Source organism: Danaus plexippus, chromosome 4 (assembly GCF_018135715.1).
Source record: "Danaus plexippus chromosome 4, MEX_DaPlex, whole genome shotgun sequence".
Classification (NCBI taxonomy): Eukaryota; Metazoa; Arthropoda; class Insecta; order Lepidoptera; family Nymphalidae; genus Danaus; species Danaus plexippus.
The window spans coordinates 2,482,991-2,504,055 of record NC_083538.1 but is presented as its reverse complement, the minus strand read 5'-3'; the positions used below and the strand labels follow the sequence as shown (position 1 = coordinate 2,504,055).

General features: G+C 30.5%; 1 protein-coding gene across 1 annotated transcript in view; it reads left to right on the top strand.

The window, feature by feature from the left end:
• LOC116768496 (uncharacterized) overlaps nt 1-21,065 on the top strand; it is a 45,473-nt gene continuing 24,408 nt past the window's right edge. Inside the window, exon 1 of the mRNA XM_061525691.1 lies at nt 1-229. Within this exon, the coding sequence (XP_061381675.1) occupies nt 169-229 (61 nt within the window). The 5' untranslated portion in view covers nt 1-168. The remainder of the gene's footprint in view (nt 230-21,065) is intronic.

Below are 21,065 nucleotides of genomic sequence, written 5' to 3'. Positions count from 1 at the left end.
CGGCTACGCCGCGGTCGCCTCCGCGGTGATCGCTCCGAGCTACGAACAGCTACGAAGTGCTTAATGTGACACGACGCTGGAATAAAACCTGGTAAATAAGTTAAAGTGAAAAGTGATCACCAAAGTGTTGCCTAGTGCCGGAATATTTTAGAAGAAAAATTTGTTGATATGATTTATAAAAGTTTTTGCCGTTTCACGCGGATACTTTTATTTTTGTATCTTATTCAAGGTAATTAATTAATTTATTATAATATTATATTTACATTTTTAAAATTGTCATTCTTAATTAGTTATATATTCTTTTTTCGTTTGTAACTTAACATAGAACGCAATTTTTCCAAGGATAAACGATGTTTTATTATTTCCAGTGAATTTTATTTCAATTTTTAATAAAAACCCGATCATTACATAAACAGATTTAGATTGACAATTAGAACTCCAGAGAAAATTATTTTATTATAAAATTTATAAAACAAAATGAGTTCCCGGTAACTATTGAATCCTAAGTAGAAGGTATGATCACATGTTGTAGTGACGCGTTTTAAATATATTTATATAAGAAATAAGAATTTTTAATTTTAATCTTTAAATAAGAAGTTACAAGATTCATTTTTAAATAAATCAAGATTCATATATTTTAATTGTTTCACTATTTATTACTAATTATATGATAATTCACAACGTAATACCAAATAATAATTCAGATATGTATGTAAAATATATTTTATTAATCGGAGGACTTAAATAAAAAATAATCCTTCATAATAAAGTAAGCTAGTATAAAGGATTATTTGAGAGATAGAAATTCTGTGGATTATAATTATTTAGTTACGAAATCTGTTATGTTATATGGTTGTTTAAAATCTGTGTTCCTATTAACGATGTGGCGGCTTCATAAAACATAGACCAATTGGCTGTTACATTTCTTTTAACATCGTTGTATAACAACAAATACATACTTAAAGCTTGTGAACCTCAAACTATGTTACTAGTAAACATTAAATGAATACATTAAAATTATAAAAGCATTTATTATTATGTTCAATAAACAACATTACAGTGATTAAAAAATGAAAATTTTAGCTATTCCTTAATCTATCCAACCATCGATTTGTTAAATAAAATTTACAAGAAGCACTGTTTACCATATAAATTTACCAGAGATTCTTCCATCTCGACAGGTAATTTAGTGTTTTGTAGTCTTAGATTAAATGTAAATTTCTATTTTAACAGGGTCAATAATAACATAATGAAGTAAAAAACGATACTCGATTATTCAAACCGATACTTGTTTATTCAAACCGATACTTAACCGATACTTGTTTATTCAAACCGATACTTGTTTATTCAATCTCGAAAAATCTAAACACGTGGTGGAATGTACCGATATATACTTGTATTTCGATAACAGTAACCGAAGACTAACTTCTATATGTATATTTATAATAACAAGAATTTGCCGAACGACTGGTACCCGACCGTCATTACTCATTTAAAGTTTAATTGTTGTATATATAATTTATTATATGACAGTTAGTGACAATACATATATTGAGGAATCATCAGGAATTATGATTGTCTAAGTAATTGTAGTACTTAAAAAGTTTATTTAAATTGATTTCTTATTATTCAATTACATATATATATCTACTTCCACTTACTCTCCACGTTCATTTTCAATACAATTTTCATTAAAAATGCAAGAAATTTTGCTCGTCTCATATTAACATTATGATATTCTAAGTGCTTATTATACGGAAACACTGCTTAATAACCTTCGATAATACAGTATAGAAATATTAAAATTTTCATATACAGGATGTTTTAATTAATAATTTAACATAACTGTAGAAATGCCGTGCCAAACGCTCGAAATTCCTTTTCGTTTCCTAAAATAAAAAACGTTAAGAAATTAAAGAAACCACATTAAGTAATAATTATAGAATTTATTAACAATTAGTATTCATTCTGTAGATATATATATATACATTTGGTTTTTCTTAAATGTTTTTTGTTAACTTTTGTTGGAACTATAATAGAAACGTTAATATAGACTTTCAATAATTGGTAATGTATAATTCAAATACCTTAAACAGTAGCTTCTAAAATATCATTCTATTAAGATTTTGTTTCGTCATCCAGCTGCTGTACGATTCCGAATAGATGCAGCTTCTATGAATATATTCGCACTTGACAGCTCCTTATTAACAGAAGTACTTGCAGCAACTAAATAGTCTACATTTAGCTCCTTGACTAAAATTAGTCTTTTACTGTACTTTGTTGTTGCTTCTTGAAGTTTTCTCCTAGAGTCTCTTTTAAGAGGTTGAAAATGTATACCCAAAATGAATTAATATTATCTGATTAATAAAACAATAAACACGACTAGGCCATTGACCATTGTTTACTTCAAATACAAGTTATTTATAACTTTTGTTACGGAGTGGAGAAAAAACGGCGTAGTATTTTAATTGACATATATTGAATATTTACCAGCATAAGTTTTTCAATATTTAATATTAATTAAGAGATATTTCTCTAAAGGCATGAAATTTATTAACTTTTTTACGAAATTAACGGAATATTCCTTAATAAATTGGTCTTATATTTATTCCAGTATTGTAAATAATCCGTTTATTAATTCGTTACTAATAATGACTTCTTTATATTTATATTCTATTTTTTGCCCGCCATTTATGTATATAAAATTTTCCACGTATAAAAAATACACGAACTTAATTCCTTTTCTGTCAGTAAACCTTAAGGTCGTTAAGGATAATTTTATGGGATGTACAAAAAAGCAATAATGTAAGGACGTTAAAGCCACGTACATATTTGTAAGTCAATATAAAAAAAAAATGTTTTGTTTGATATTTAAACATGTCCAAAAAATAAATTCTATAGTGTTTGTTAAATCTTTTTCAAGCCGGCTTAAAAGTAAAATCCGAATAGATAAAAACAAGGCTAAAAAAAAATTATAATAAGATAGATACCGTCTCTCTTGGTCCTCAAACAAAAATAATATTCTATGTTTTAGAAATGAAGGATAGAGTAAGATCGAATACATGATACTGTTTGTTATAAAATTTCTGAAATTCTGCTCTGAATCATAAAAAATGTTAACTAACAGGAACACCAGCCAATCATATAAAATAATTTAATAATAAAAATTTTGTGAACTACATTCTTGAACTTCTAAGGCTAACTGTATAGGGATACTTTGACAAGACGTCGAATAGACTAGCGTAAATAACCGAGAGCAAAAACTTGAATTGTAAACAAAATAATCAGAGATTTTTCGAAAACTCTGCTTGATTGATGTAAAGTAAAAAATATGAAACTAATTAGGGAATATCAGTGAAACGCTAAATGATTAAAAAAATATATTTAATTAATTATTATTGCTGAAACATATTGTAAAGTAACTTAAAGAATTAATTTCATTGATAATTAATAATTATAATAACCGTCTGTATTTCATCGGTACAAGACGGAAATCGGTAAAATAATACACAGCATGTAGATCGAAGTTATTCCTTCATTAAATTGTTGAGGTATAAATTTGATAAAACATTTGCCTGATTCTTTTAGACGTAGCCTTTGAACTTCAGTTATAGAGCGACTTTCAGGTAGGATGCATTGATGAAAAATTTTTGTTTTTAAATCGCACCCTAGTAAATAATAAAACTCTTTTTATATCTTTGTTGAAATTGTGACAAGCTTCTGGGAACATCTGAACTAGGTAAAGATTCTCAGAGATGATTTCGTGGAAGAGTCCATTCAAGAACAATTCTCGTTAACCATGCTCGTTGGTATTATATACTCCCTTACTATACTTTGATTTTGTCTAAATAGACAAGAAAAAATATTATTGAAACGAACTAGCCAGACTGTCCAGAATTTGTTATAGGTCCTGAGAGTTTAAGCAATTAAAAAAATGTTGTTTGTAAATGGTAAGTGAGTAAAAGGTGTCCTTTATATCGAAATGGCGAGCAATCCATTGTCTAAGACATATTCTCTAAAGCTTTGTTGAATAGTTTCGGAAATATGTTTCGAAGATAATTTAAGTTTGTTGGTTTCGATGTTGGACGGACATCCTTGCAGCTTCGAGAAAATATTTCATCATCTCTATGTAGAGTCAATCGACACGACATCGTTGTAAGGAGTCCGGGAACAATGACACAAGCTTATACCGCCGCTCTTCATAAGAATCGTTTTCAGTTTTTCCTTCACAAGCCTGTGTTAATACTATCATGTATGAAGATTAATCAATAAAAACCGGGAAACATTTGAAATTTAGTGAATCGATGTAAATTTGTGATAAGGCCACAGGACAGATCTAGTTTCAACAATGTCCATGGCCTTTTCTTTTCCACAAAATGAGATACAATGCAATTGTGGCAAACATACTTTTAAACCTCCAGTCCGGAGGTTCGAACTTGTCAACTTAACAATAGCAGATCTGCCTGGAAACTTTAGGCGTGGTATATAAGGGCCTGCCATAAGACGATTTTGACAATAAACGCCACGACAGGCATGTAAATAGGTAAACGCAGGATGTCACTTTTTGCCATACTGACGTTGTTACCTGCCACACGGGTCTTGTAGCACTTTGCTACACGACTCTGAATGGTTGTATTTTTATTAAGGATATATGATTATTCATTTTCTTAGCGTGTCATCTTTTTTCGATGTTCAGAGAGCCTTTAATTTCAATTGTGACCTCAATTTTATCCTGCGAGCAAAGCGGCAAATGATAAAATAGTATTTTACCTACGTTGATTTTTTTACGTAACTCAACAGCATTACAGTGGTAGTGTTAATTAAAAGGCACTAAGTGGGTCTCAGCTCCAATCATGTCAATAAACCGTGTAACATAAATATTTTCGAAAAAGTGCTTTGCGTGATTTGTTTGTATTGATAAGTGATTTAAATAAATATTGGTATTTTTTTTTGGCTATCACGTTAATTGTGGTTATTTTTTTATTAGGTATATATTTTAACACCCAGGTAGTAATTAAAATGGATAAGTATATATCTACTTTGTTATTGATTTTATAGTATTATTACTATTTTGGGATTATTAAGTTAAAATACAAAAGCTTTCTTAATACCCGTATCTGAAATGTTTAGTTAAATAGATACTATCGATACTAAGTTTCAACTGCATAGGGTTTTAAGAAAGCCATTCCATACACACTACTTTATCCAAAGACATAAATCTGGTGTATTTTAGATTTTAAGTCTATGGAAGTTTGTTGAAATAAAATTTTGTGATATTGTTTTATTGTTAAAATAAAAGTAGTAGAGGCGTTTTATTAATCAAATTAAATATCTTTGAATTAAGGTTTAGTTTGTTTTATAATTTTTATGTAATTGACTGAAGTTTTAAATTTTTGAAAGACGTTTAGAAGTAATTATGTCTATTAAAAAAAGAAATATGGCTTATTTAATAATTCCATTGGCTTTGTGGAATATTCAATTAAATATATCTTAAATTTTTATCAAACTTGATACTTTTACATTAAGATTAAAATGTGGTAGAAACATTTATTGTAGTAAGAGAATTAGAAATACACGTTATCGGATCTCATGCTGAGTTGAGAAAATATCAATATAACAAGAACTATTGAACAAGTGAAAGAATTGTGCCTTATACTATATAAATGTAGAAAATGGCAACAGTGTCCATCCATAGTTGACCCCAGATTATATTTCCCAGAATAGAACATTCTCATTAATAGCACACTGTTTCCGGACCTTTATTTTCTACACTAAACCGAACTCGCCTCTTTGAACAATAAGAAAATTGAATTTTAGTCACCTAATAAGTCAATATTATATATAATGTCAAATATGTTAAAAATGTTAAAGCTCTTCTTTGAATTCGAATCAAGTGAAATTTAGTTTTGACTGAAACACACATGTTATTTAAAAGTTGAAACCCTAAAACTCTACGAATGTACACAAAATAATAAACGTAGCGATATTTATGTAAAGGTCTTTCATATCTTCTGTGAAGTATTTTCAAAGAAAAACAAATGACATATGTAAGTTGTTATAGATGCTGTATTTGTTAACAGCATTTCTTTAACACAAATGTTTTTTTAATACTACTGAAAGATAATCGAGGCAGCAACTACCCTGGGTGATTTAGACAGAAGCTATTGTAATTAAAAGTTTATCTAAACAAAATATCGCATCGTAAGCAGCTTACAAAGTAAAAAGGTACAAAATAGTAACCTGTAAAATATTTCAGGTTTTTGTGAACAGAATTAAAACAAACTATCAGCAAATTTAGGTACGAAAATTAACATTCCAACCAAGAAGTAAAAATCTGTGAAAAAATATTTGATTTATCATGTTTTACATTTACAATATAAATTGCATGTCGATCAGTTTCGTTACTGTCTCATGAAGATCATATTTTTTAAGTTATACTTAAAGAATAAATCAAAATTTACACAAATTTTTAAATAAATCGCTGTAAACTTTTTAGCATTTACATGTTAAGCAAAAAAACAAAAATATAGTTTCTAAATATATGTACATCGCGTAAAATGTAGTTTGCTCAGCTTAGCTGAGGATTATAAATAAAGTATATAAAGTTAAATAAGCGCATATACATATATGTATACTCGTATAAACATAACTTTTTTAAATATGGCCACTATATCATAATATACATATAATGGCCATATTTAAGAAAGTTATGTCAATGATGAATAATCAACATAGCGATGGATATTTGAATGGATTAGTGGCCATAATTGAGAGTAAAATTATATTAACTCATACTGTACACTTTAGAGCAAGTGCACTCTATCATAATGTTAATTTAACTGTCTTTAATTTAGTACATGACTTATAAAGACTCTCTTATCAATTAGTGCTAGCAGACGCCATTGAAGTTTTATAATGTTCTTTTTATATTAGTAATACACGTTTCTCTGTATTTATTGTATTAAACCAAACAACTAAATCCATGCTTTCCTTATGTTTCCGAGGGAGGAAATACACAATCTTTACGGCACATGATTTTATCCCAATAATTAGAACAACCTCTTGAAACTCCGGTGAACTTGATATGACTATATTGCAATATAATTTTAAATAAAGTAACATTTTTAATGTATAATAGTTCTAAATCAATCTTTATCTGCAACTGTTAAAAGACTATGAATATGGATGGTATAAAAAATATCTAATAATATATTTCTAATGTAATTTTATTCCAACTCCTCAACTTCCTCAACGGCTTATGTTTATATTAATAATTGGGTAAGTTAATCCTATATCATCCATAAGAATAATGACAGGTTTCATAACGCAAACTAATATTTGTTACTAGAGATTGAAGGGTTAAGGCCTCTTCAACTGCTTCATACTACGCCATGTGTTCCGCCGTTTTTATCTTACCTTTTAAAAGAATTGGAATTTCGAGTATTCGTTACTGTCCTTTCATAACGAACTTACGGTCAACAAAAGCGTTCAAAACAGTTTAATAACAATTATTATCTCCTTATTCGTGGGCTTAAAATTCACTTTAATTTCAGTGGGAACACTTAGCTTTTATTGTCTCTAATTCGAAACGTGATCATTGATTGAGTTTTGTAATAATTTAAAGATATATTTAGGGTTATTTTAACATTGTGACTTAGCTTTTATCTAAAATCTTGAATCACATCAAATAAATATAACTAGGATATTACAACTTGTTGTGTACGTATTTTCATCTAGCATCTAGTGCATTTAAATAAATTTATTCTTAGGTAGGTAAATATTTCACACCAACACCTTACTGCTTGTTTAACAACAGCCAGGAGTGTTATAGTCACATTTTCTCATAAAGCTTACTTTTCAGGATATTTTTGTTTTTATATAATAATGAGTTAATGAATTAAAATGTAGTCTTAAAATATTATTGAATTTATCATACAAAAATTATATTTTTTAATATTATGTTTAAGGAAATGAAATTCGTATATTTAATAAGAACGAATAACTATATCAAATAATCCAATATTAAAAATAGTAATTATTATTTAAGTAAATAGATATCATAAAGAAAACAAGTATCGTAAAGAAATCTGTAGGAAAATGTAATTCCCTATTAAATCAATTCCTCAATTTTCAATTAAATGCATTGTATACTAAAGGCTTTGGGTGTTTTATTCGCCTGAAATATACCGGTTCATGTTTCAAGGCTTTAGACATAGAGTAACTGTCATATAAAATTATTAAATTAGTCGCTGAAGGAATACTAAGCTCTGTTCCTTTTGCTAGTCTTTCAATTATCTGATTTAGAGAAAACGTTTTTAGCATGAAAGTTTCATTTCGTCTGACCTTTATCGTGACTGCTAAAAAGGAACCGAAACGTCAGAATTCTGAATTCGTAAACTAATAGAAAACGAGGTTTACTAATAGAAAACTAGATTTAATCGCGGCTATTCTTTAAATACTTATAAGATTTACGGCCGTCTGGTTTAGAAAATAAATGTTCAGCGGCTACCAGAGCAAAACCACTCACTCTATGTGAATATTCATTATAATTTTATTCAGGCAGTAGGACTAGAGTTCCCTTATTTTATAAAATGAATCTCATTCACAATAGATTTAATATATTAGTGTTCCTTTCATGTTACATATTCATTATTCTATATGCAGTGGGTTCTCAGTGTGGAACGACTATAAATCTCTTAATACGAAAATTATGATAAATAACTTTTACCACGTGTGTAAATAGTTACATTGATAGGACTTATTGTTTTTATTTATGTAAGTTGTTACGACACGAATCAAAAAAAGCCTCAGACACATTAAAAGTTTTGGTTTCAAAGGTTTTAGTCAAAATTGATGTATTTCAAACGGTATCAATATAGATATTATATAATGTTATTAACACTAGAAACCTGTTTATTAAAATTCAATCTACCATACACTTTACATTAAGACTAATTTCTAATGCTGTAGTTCTATATTATTATCTTTTTCTCCAATTTTATTTTTAATGCTTACCCATTTCTGACGTTAGTTTTAAATTTTCTCGTGATAGTCATGGAATTGAAATAATTGAGAATAATACAAAATGTAGATATTTTATAGTACATCTTTAATTATTGGAGTGCAATTTCGATAAATTTTTCCTGTCGATTCCGTATGCATTATCATCGTAACGGATAAATCATGCAATGGAACCTCTACATAGAAAAGCACGTGTTTCAATGTCACAGTGGGCCCCTGTCACTTGCAACTTTAATAGTCTCCTGTTCAGTAACTCAAATGCATTTGTTATGTTTGTTATCGGATGTTTTAACATGAATTTCTAATATTTTGACGAACCAAAAATTTCCCTTAAATTATCGCAATATACACAATAAATAACGATTCTATAGCATTCATTAAATCGTCGCTTTAGCATTAACTAAAATAATTACGATCGAAAATTATAATATATTTTCACGTAACAAGTTGTTTAATACATAATAATAAGAACTACTTTTGTAATAATTATATGGTACATAACATTATACTTTCGTGCAATCAGTAAAAAAAAAGTTTGTCTAAAAAAATATTAAAACTCATTAGTGATTTTTATTAGCTACAACAATTATTTTTTAAATATATAATTATATTGCGTACATGAAAACTGATAAAAACAGTCCCCTCAAAAATTTTTCGTTATACTTTACGAATGCTGTGATTTAATTCGTTTAAACTTTGAGACAATAATGGAAACACATCTCTAGTGATATACTTAAAAAATACTTTGAAAACAAACTTATTACTGAAATTTTTTCATAACAGCCGCAATATTATTATAAAAAAATTAACAAATTATTTTATCTAGTTCCTTCAAACGTCTTATAAAAAAAAATTCATTCTGGAATAACTGGCGTCATAAACCATTTTCATAAATGAAAAACAGTGAGGGTTAACAGTATCGCAAAAGGTACTTTGACATTAAAATTTTAATAAACTGTTATATACATGTATAGGTACAATTAATATACAATTTCACTTTAATATCTCTTTTACTCTAGTTTTAATTTGATACATAAATATGCTATATGACTGAACTCTGAATTTAATATTTAAACAGGGATATTCGGACACGTTCAGTGGTCAGAGCCTCGGTGAGATTATATCGCTTAGTACGTTTTATATAAAATCGTAATCATAATTATTATATTAAAAGTTTTCAGAACCAATTTCACAAATTTTTTTATCAATCACCACCTACCTTGAATATATCACCTCATAACTTTCTAGCACGCGTATCATTAAACGAATAAATATATAATTGAAAATTAGAAGCAAAATTTAAATCAAAATCTTTCCTCGACTTTAATAGCATATAATTTTCAAGTATCCAATTCGTATAACCCAAGAGGTCTATAGGCCTGAAACTTAAGAAACTTTCTTACTCTTCCATATGAACTTACCAACCAATTTACCATTTCAATGTTAAGCTTAATATGTTCGCCGATATTTATTGGAATAAAATTTTATCTTGCATTCTCTGAAATTCCTATACCTATACCTATATTTCCTAGTAAACAACCAGCATTGAATGAATATTTTTTGTATTTCTTTAAAATAAAGAGGTCTTTATCAGTGTCACACTTACCAATTAGGAATGAAACGTATATTAAAAAAAAATCAACAAAAAATTACTGTCACTTTCATCTGTCACATTGAATTCTGTAATAACAGTTACTGAAAAGTAATCTAAACCTCGTCGGGTAAAATATAAATATTGTTATCTGTAAACGTGATGAAGAAAATTCTAGATATCATATTATTACTATGTTCTATTAATAGTATCTTGTTATGAATTGTTGAAGCAAATTAAATTGCTGTTTCAATGGATTTGATTTGAAAATGGCGATATACCACCGAAACCACATCGAAAGTTTTAATTGCGAAAATCGAGAGTAATTTATAAATTATGAATATTTTATTTTTATATTATGTAATAAAAATTAAAATCTTCCACCATTGAAGTCAGATCACAAGTACTTTTAAATTACATACATTTATTTAGGAGACAATTAACAAACCATTTTGTAGGAGAAAACGTGGGCCAAATGATACTTCTCTTTAAATAATTTGATTTAACTAAAATTAAGGTTTAGCAGTAAGTGATTGAAGTCGAAGTCTACTTCAATACTGGTAAAGTAACAATTTTGCAAGGGAAACCAAACATAAAAACTTAACATTAAAGTTAAATAGGTATTAAACTTGCGATGCGAACTACTTGAGTTCAATGAAAGCCTACAGAGTCAGAATTATATTTGTTTATTAGAATAACTTGGATAGGTAAAAAAAATGGAAGAAAAGAAGGCTACGATTTATCACTGTTCTAAAATTATATTGCAATGGGTATTAGGCTGCGCCACATTAATTTTATACTTACACTATGTTGCTGGCTTTTATAGATACAAATACAAAAGTGATTAATTTTAGTTACAGTAACACGTCGCAAGTCTTTGGTTAACTCTAATAAATACTGGAATGTAAGTTTAGTTTCCAAGTCAAAACTTAATGAAATCTAAGATTTTCGCAAGTATTCATTTAAATTAAACTAATATTTTCGGATAACTAAGCGTATTTCATTATTTTTAAAAAGTCAAAAAGTTTTTTTTAATCAAATCATTATTGTTACGTGCAGTTAAATCAGAAGTATGCGAAGTTTCAATAATATGGAGAGCAATGAACTTTGGCTCCCATAGACGAGGGTCGTCTTTACTGCGGTCCTCCCTATTTATTTGGTCTGAGATATTGCTGATAGATACAATAATTTTAACAATAAAATAGGGAGATTCAGATGAGGGTGCATGGTTGCCATGGCAATGATCTATCGGATAGCTATACATCTTAAAGTAAGTGATATTTTTGTCTGAACACAAATTTTGTTCCAAGGCTATAAAATGGTCAAGGTGTACAGGGCGTTTCCCTACCATTTGTTTAAATATTTAAATACATAACCTCGATTCAGCCATCTAATAATCAATAGATACAAATATGTCGTCAAATTTACATTATTATTTTCAGTAAATGAATTTTTGTATGGCAGGTATTGTTATCGGCATCGTTTTCTGGTACATGTTTGAGCAGGATATAAGGTCCTTACTATTTAATTCATTTAAATCTTTTTTGTTATTTATAGACGTACGCAATAACCAGCAATTTTATCAAGCTTGTTAAATAAACAAATATTATTAGTGTTTTCACTTGATAACTCTATGGATAATATTATGTATAAAAAAATTTATGGGAATTTTAAATGAAACTAGTATTATTCGGATTTACTACGCGGATTTTATTATTTAAAAACTACATAATCCCGACGTTTCGGTTACTTTGCAGCAACCTTGATCACGGGTCAACACCTCGTCTGCCCGTGATCACGGTTGCTGCAAAGTAACCGAAACGTCGGGATTATGTAGTTTTTAAATAATAAAATCCGCGTAGTAAATCCGAATAATACTAGTTTCATTTAAATGAATACTCGCGAAAATCTTAGATCTCATTATGGGAATTTTGTCACCATGTATGGTGAAAAGTATATTCACTTTTGTTTTCATTTATAGTTTTCTTATTTGTGCTATTTATACGTTAAAAATACAATAAATATTAATTAACATTTGTTTCAATCAAGATACTTGACCGTACAAGCAAGATGTTAACTCATCGATTGGATCCCATGCATTACAAAATTATATTTAAGTAAAAAAAAACCGACTTCAAAAAACCGAAATAGGAACACAGAAACTAAGAAGCAATAAATAATTCTACACTTAAATACAATTTCTTAACATTGCCTATCTAATAATAAATTCTTAATATGTGCACAAAAATTGCCAAAACTCCTAATATAGATAAACGAACACTATTTCTATTAACTTTCCAATAATATAATTTAATGTATAACTAAATAGATGCAATTTCTTAGTAATTGATCACCCTTTGAAGTCGGTGCCTTACGTTTATAGCGGTACGGCTAATGTTTCTTAGTATAGAATAATTGCAAGTTAATACAAATATTGGTGACGAAATTTCGCTGTCTGTATTATGAAATACTGCTCCAAATGACGTTAATCTTTTTCAGTAGTTAGCTAAACCGTATTATATTCGCTTGTATATCTTGTGTCTTACTTGTGTTAACAATAAACAAAATTCAGTTTAAGTTACTTGTTATTTTTTTTAATTTATCGAATTTATGATAAGAAGTGTGAGTTAATTAAGGTTTAGGTACTTGTAGGTCGTTTTAATTTACTAGTCTGTTATATATTAGTGTTCAGTTCCCTAATCTGTACAAGGCACCGAATTCAAAAGGGGGTTAAATATAAAAAAAAATATTTATATTAATGAAAACTAAATAAAACGTACTTCTCTGGATGCCTGCATAATGCGCTAACTGTATTTCGAGGGATTGCGGTGTAGTCACAGACATGGGATTTTATGTTTATAATAAGGGGGTCATTAGTTTTGGCTTGATTCCAGCCATCTTCTCTATTGAAAGTGGAATGTTTTTTAAATTTTAACAGCCTCGCGGATTAGTCTTGGTATGTATCTGTCCTCACTAGCGAGGACCTGTGGTTTCAAATTGAATGTAATAGCCTGATTTGTCCATTGTGTGTTCACACACTGCTGATTTTTAATGTCTGAGATGTTTCTTTACCCCTGTACCGATTCTCCTCTTTGTTTGTTCAATGTATGACAAACCACAGTCATAATCGAGTTTGTATACATTCGCTTGTTGTATATATATAAACTCGGTATAACATAGTACTCTTATTTGGTCTAAAGAATTCGCTCACTTTTTTGTGCGGTTTGTATATAGTCTTGATCGAAACCTTCTTCAAGATCTTTTGTCTTCAGAATATTTAGAATTTATCAGTAGATAGGTTAAGTTAGAAAATAGTTACTAAGTGTAAATATATTTTTTTGGTTTTTAATTCCTGTGATCCTTTATTTGGTTTTTTTAGTCGATTATTATTACTTAAAAATATAACTAGTCTAAATGTAAAATAGGTACGAAGAATAGAGTAGCTGTTTCACGGTAGGGAGACTTTCCTTACGTGCACCTTGTATAATAAATTTCAAAGTCATTAGTCTGAAATTGACAAAAATGAACGTCTGAGGCGTAATAGAGAAAGAAGTACAGCACAAAGTCTTTAAGAGGCAATTGGAAAACCTGTAGAAATACTTCACAAAAGCGCATTTTTAATTAAAGAATTGATATCCCAATTTTTTTTTGATTTCCCAAATTTTTAAATGATCCCATTATATTAACCTGACTTGGTGACCATAAGACCACTAGGGGGATGTAATCTTTCAGATAAAAAAAATAAAATTTTAAGTTGATCCAGCACTATTAGAGAAATCGGGGACATACATAAAAAAAGGATTCGGACGTAATGGGAACCTCCTCCTCTTTTGAAGTCCGTTAATAGTAAGATTACGAAATCTGTCTTCCGATAATGAAGGTCAAACATAATAAACCTTAAGGAATACTATTACTCAATGTGTATTATGCATGCCTACACATTTTTATTTTTTCCTCAATTTGTATAATTAATAAATAAAACGACATTGGTTGGCGTCGAATTTAATCGTTTATTTGTCGTACACGTACTTGATGCTAATTTTAGACTTTTATGTTTTTGTCATGGCCCTGTCAAAACTGGACCTAATTGAAATGGAAACAAACAGGAAGCACCAGATTTCAAATAAAAAAATCATTAAAATCACTTTACTCAGTAAAAAGTTATGAGGTAACAAACATAAAGGTGGTAGAGCCTAGCTGTGGTAAAATTACTAAAGCTCGAACATGGCTCGACCGGGGAAGTACCACCGTCTCACAGAAGATCGGCGTGAAGTAGTCTTATACGGCTGCATTTCGTCCGATGAGTGAGAGAGCCGGTTGCCTTATCCCTTTTCCCACCCTTGCCTCTTCCTCTTCCCCAAATAAAGGTGGCAACGCATCTGCAAAATTCTTTTGTGGATGTCCATGGGCGACGGTACTACCTCCCTAGTATCAGGTAAGCCGTCTGCTCGTTTGCCCCTTTTGACATAAAAAAAAAAACAGACGAATTGATAACCTTTTCCTTTTTGATTCGGTCGGTTGATTATGTCTTAGCCCGCTTAAAATGAAAAACATATTTTTTTATTGAAAAATAAGTGAAAATATGTGAAGTTAAAAGCTTGTATATTTATGTGATTTTTTTTATTGTTTGTCGTCACAAATGTGGGTCTCGATGACGATGCAAAGTTTTTAATGACGTGAATTTCAGTGAGTTTTGTGGACGAGACGAATATATAACTTTCAATTTATTTCTATATTAAAAAGTTTGAATAATTCGTAGCTAGGAACTACTTCTGGCATTTGGTATCAACTATTTTCTTAAGTTACGAAGAAATGTGAACACCGTCTACAGATTATTTATAAAGAGAATTTAAGAATTTTTGAGGTTTTAAGTTTTAAGATGTCTTTAAGCTAAGGTTTCCTTGAACCTTTGATAAATCAGATGAAATTATACGATCACACTTTCAATATTCTTTCCCTTTTGTAGTTATAACACAGTATTAGTTATATATTTCCAATAAGCAAAAATGGCTAAGCAAATTTGGATATTATTTTTTATAGTTCTTGGTGTATTTAAAAATAATAAAAAGAAAAAAAAAAGATAATAGTTGGACAAAAACCTTTGGAAAAGGTGGAGAATATTATAAAAATGAAGGGAAAAAATAATTGACCGGCTATCTGAGTTCGGGAAGGGGCAGGAAGTGAGTTTTTAAAGAGAAACTGTTTATTGCTATGTTCGGCAAAACTAAAAGTCCTATGGAAAAAAGTAAAGTTTTAGGTAATAAAAAGATCTAAAACTTTTGTATTTACACTTTTTCACATAACCACAAATTTTATGAGAAAAAATCCAAGAACCAAAATTTGTAGATTTTTATTATTTGCCTTTCCTTTTTTTTTCACGAAATATTGTGAAAACTTATCCTTTTATGTTCTAAATAAGATGTAATTTAATGAGATCTAAGATTTTCGCGAGTATTCATTTAATTGAAACTAGTGTTATTCGGATTTACTACGCGGATTTTATTATTTAAAAACTACATAATCCCGACGTTTCGGTTACTTTGCAGCAACCGTGATCACGGGCAGACGAGGTGTGAATGTGAAAATCCGCGTAGTAAATCCGAATAACACTAGTTTCATTTAAGATGTAATTTGTTAAACTACAAATACTTATCTTTTCACCTTTATTTGAATTATCTTTTATTAAAAAAATAAATAAAAATTAAAAAAATATTCTTCTCTAACTAAATCTTCTCCGAAAATGCAAAAAATTGAAAAAGCTCGAATTCGAAAGTCATGCCATTTATTGTCTCAAACCAGGTTCTGGAAATGTGAAAGATCTATTTTTCACGTCTTATAATTTCAAACATGAGTCTTCAAAAAACTTAGTTGCATTTCTGCATTGTTTTTCTGGTGGCGATATATTATCTGGATAAGCCGGAAATGAAAAAAAAAATTGGTAAACTCAATATTAGGCGTTAAAAAATATTATTCATTATTTGGCGTTAACAAATAAGGCAAATGCAAGTAAAGAAGATTTAAACATTGAGTTATGAAGTTAATAACTTTTAATTCTTCTGAATTATTGTATTAAACCTGTTGAATTTATTCCCTCGTGATTTTTTGCTCGACTAAGTTCATAATTTCACAATATTTTACGAATTAACAGGTAACACGAAACTGTACCAAGATCCTGCCCTAGGGAATGCCTAAACGTAATTAAGCTACGGCGATCTTATTAAATATAAAGTCATTTATCCTCCTAAATGAACGTTTTTATATTTTTTTTATTTAACCAAATGTTTTTTATGTTTTAATATATGAGAATTTCATAAATCTTTAATTATATTATTTGAAATGTATAAAATTTTAATTTATTCTATATTATTTTTTTATACGTATGTCTCAAATGCTTCTTGGTTTTAGGCATTAAAAGTATGAATAAACCAAACAACTTTTTCATAATTTTGTATGATAACATAAGTTAAAAGTCTGATTAAGAAAAATACCCCTGGGAGAGTCAAATAGGGGAGGCGAAAGATCTGTCTATCGGTCGATGTAAATGGCGAAAACGGGGCGAGTACGGACTTGAAATGCCCTACGTGCGGGAAAAATTACAAGAGACGGGTATGGTACATTAAACATCTGAAAACACATAATGGTGCACGACAATCGTCGGTAAGTTCTTCAACTTTCACTTCGGATAGAGTGGACCCTCATGTATCCCATGGTCAATCATTAACTGAAAACTACCAGGAGTCCATTGACATCCGGACACGTCTTAGCATTCCAAACATAAAATAATCGACTTGGAAATTTAACGATGATAATTTTGCGGTCCTGTTAGAGCATCCGGGCTCGAAGCAGGAATTAAACTCGCAAAAACAAAGACAATTCTTTCAAGATAAAAATGAGGAGGAAAAAACTCGAATTAATAAAAAAATCTTCGTTTTGCTAAAACCCTAAGCACCTTAGCCATCAACTAGCTAGGGCGATAAGGTCATTTTTAAAACTTATTCGAAGAATATCGACGCAAACCGCAGAATATCGCGATAATTTTGACCGGGCAACACAGGAAGTTGATTTTGATAAAAATCCTTTTGGATATTCGAAAACCATTTTTGAGAAAGAACACGGACAGCTTCTCTTGACCAACGAACAAAGAACGACCATTTTAAGAGCACATATGAAGTACCTAAAAGTGTAACTCTATATACGGATCCCAACGAATAAAAACTTTGAATTCCTCATATCGATTTTCATGGCATTCCACCAACGCTAGAGGAAATAAGTAGTCAGATGAAAAGAAAATCGTCTAAATCTGCACTGGGACCCGATGGTATCCCATATATAGTCTTTAAAAAATGTTCATCGGTTCGTAAATATCTCATAAATATAAACGGTAAAATCAAGTCAAGGAAGCAAATCCCGGAGTGCTTCGGGAAAGCAATTTTGGTCCTCATTCCGAAAAAAGATCGAGTTTTGATCCGAAAAATACTAAACCGATAACTTAACAAATAACTATATCTAAAATCTTTTTCTCAGTTCTACAAACGAGAATGACGCGACGCATGCTCAGCAACAGGTAATTTAGGCCAAATCACCGAAAAGGGTTTTACCCGGAATTTTTGGATGACTAGAATACAACACTTTGCCGTCGGAGAGTTTAAAAGATGCTAGGAAAAGCGAGAGGCAAATCACAATTTGTTGGATAGACTTAGAGAACGCGTTCGGGTCGATACAACATGAATTTATGCTATTCTCGCTAAGATGGTACAACTTTCCACCCCTAGTTAGTGATATGATCGCGTCGTATTACTCAGAATAAAAATTTTCGATAATAAATAAAAAAGGTCCCTCAAAAACTTTGAGTTATAATGTAGAATTACTTCGAGATTGTTGTTTACCTCCAATAGTATTTAATATTGTAATTAATATATTTTTAGATAAACTAATCAGAAATGAGAAAAATGCAAGTATTGGTTCAAGTTTAATAATAAATACACAGAATCCATTTTACTCGCAATACTGACATACGTGTCACGTGGGTCACGACCCCAAACACTATCAAATACTATTGAATGAAGTGATTAATTCTGTAAGTGGACAAATGGATTGAGGACAAAACCAAATAAATGTCACTGTCTGTATTTTGGTACGCGGAATACAAGATATACCTCATATGATCCGGGATTATTGTTAGGCGTTCAATGCGTTTCTACGGTTACGGAAAAATCACCATTTTAATTTCTCGGTCATAAAAGTGATAATATAGGTCGGACTCTATCTTTAGAAGGAATAGTAGATAGCATTTTAAACGATTTTAACAAGGTAGATAGCCAACAGATCAGTAACGTCAAAAAAGTTGGAATGTACGACAACTACCTAACTTGACGTTTAAATTGGCCTTTCTCGTCTATTATTTTTAACAAAACCCTTTTGTTAAAATTAGATGAAATTAGAAGTAAAGATGTTAAAGTTTTGGCTCGGGCTCGTGGTGTCGGCTGATTCATCAGCTTTATTCAGGAATCGCAATAGTTTTGGGATGAGTCTAAAAAGGCCATCGGAGCTTTATAAACACCAAAGTGTTTCACAAAGTTATATCCTAGGGATATCATATGATGTCTCCCAAAAGACAAAGATAACCCAGAGCTAGAGTCAAGGCTTCAATTCCTTAACCGGTTTATGACGAGAGCACAAAGTAACAGAGTAGGGTTAGGATCAAGCAAGCAGGTCCAAGATACGGATATATTGAAATCTCTTATACGGCAAGACGAGAATGATAAATATAAGATCCATGCAATGGGTTAAGAGATGGAGAACAAGTGGTTAGACATAAGAGATTTTTGCATCCCGTCAGCACTGAAATGGCGCACTTTAATAAATGATTGGCTAGCATTGCTAAAATTTTATCAGAATGCGTTCCAAATGACTTTCCCAGATCAGAGTAATTTAGTAAGATGGGGAAAAGTTACCGAAGAAACTTGCTATCTCTATGGAAAGGTAGTTACAACTACTAAGCATTTGCTGGTGGGATGTTAAGTACTCCTGGATAGCGGTCAACACTCGCGTCGCCAAGATAGGATTCTGGAAATCATAAGTGAAGCGGTTAGTCTATCGGTAGCCAGAGCGCAAAGAGAAATAACCACAAATGAGCGGTTAGTAGGTTTGGTAAGAGAAGGCACTAGGGCTACAAAATCAAACGTCAAGCCTTACTCTATCCTTAAAGCGGCTTCGGATATGACTATAATGATGGATACGTATGAGATACAAATCAAAATCCCAGAGGATATTTGTGCCTCGTCCTCCAGACCAGACATATTTTGTATTATTATAATAGAGCATACGGTTCCTTGAGAAACCAACATCCCCATAGACTATGCCATCAAGGTCAATAAATATTACGAGCTCACCCGAAATAGGTTCGTCGTGGATTTGTAAGCGGTAGAAGTGGAAGCGAGAGGCATAACGGCAAAATCTCTACAACCTATTAAAAGACTTGGGCCCGTCCAGAACTAATATTAATTCATTCCTGGAACGTACTTTGAAGGTAGCCCTAGTAGGTTCTTTTCAAATTTGGTTAGGTAAGGAGAGGAGCTTGGACGGCGGAGGTGAGTGTTTAACGCGCGTTACATAGGGGTTTCGGTTACTTTTCAGCAACCGTGATCACGGGCAGACGAGATGTGAATGTCTGTCAGTTGGTCCTTGTTATTTATCACCTAGGTGAAACGTCGGGATTATGTAGTTTTAAAATAATAAAATCCTCGTAGTATATCCGAAAATATATTAGTTTCATTTAAATTAATAATACTCGCGAAAGTCTTAGATCTCATTCGGTTTCGTCTCATTAAAGGAAAAGAAACATGAACTCGTGCCCTTTACTTAAATAAATTAATATTTTTATGTATACCGGCAAGAGTCGAGAGATGATGAAAGTCTTTAAAAGGATGAAATAAAAGTAAATAATCTCAAAGAATAAATAAAACGAAGACTTTAAATGCTGTGTTACAGACGGAATAAAAGTAAGGTATGGGACACGAGGATAGAGAAACACACCCGATGCAAATGCGCTATTTTCCTGTCCACAAATACCTTTGAACACGCTTGACATTACTCTCCGCAAAAACCTGCCACAATCACAATTTCTCAAATATATATTTTTTTATCAAACTTGGGAATTTTGTATCAGGTTGTCATAATATAAGTATTACGTTTTATATTTATGTTTCTGAATTTTTTTTTGAACTGGGAACTGCGCTATTCACGCCTGAGGAGAGGACTTTTGAGAACCCAGTGAAGTAGAATATTTCAAAAGTGTAGTATGAATATTTCCCTGGAATTTTCGATGTAAATGCATCTATTGTATTTTTTATAATAGCTTCCAGTCGTGGTAGACAGCTGAGGTTGCTAATCAATGGAAGCCTGAATAGTAAATATATAGCTTTAAAATAGATTGAAGACACTCCTTGTTCCC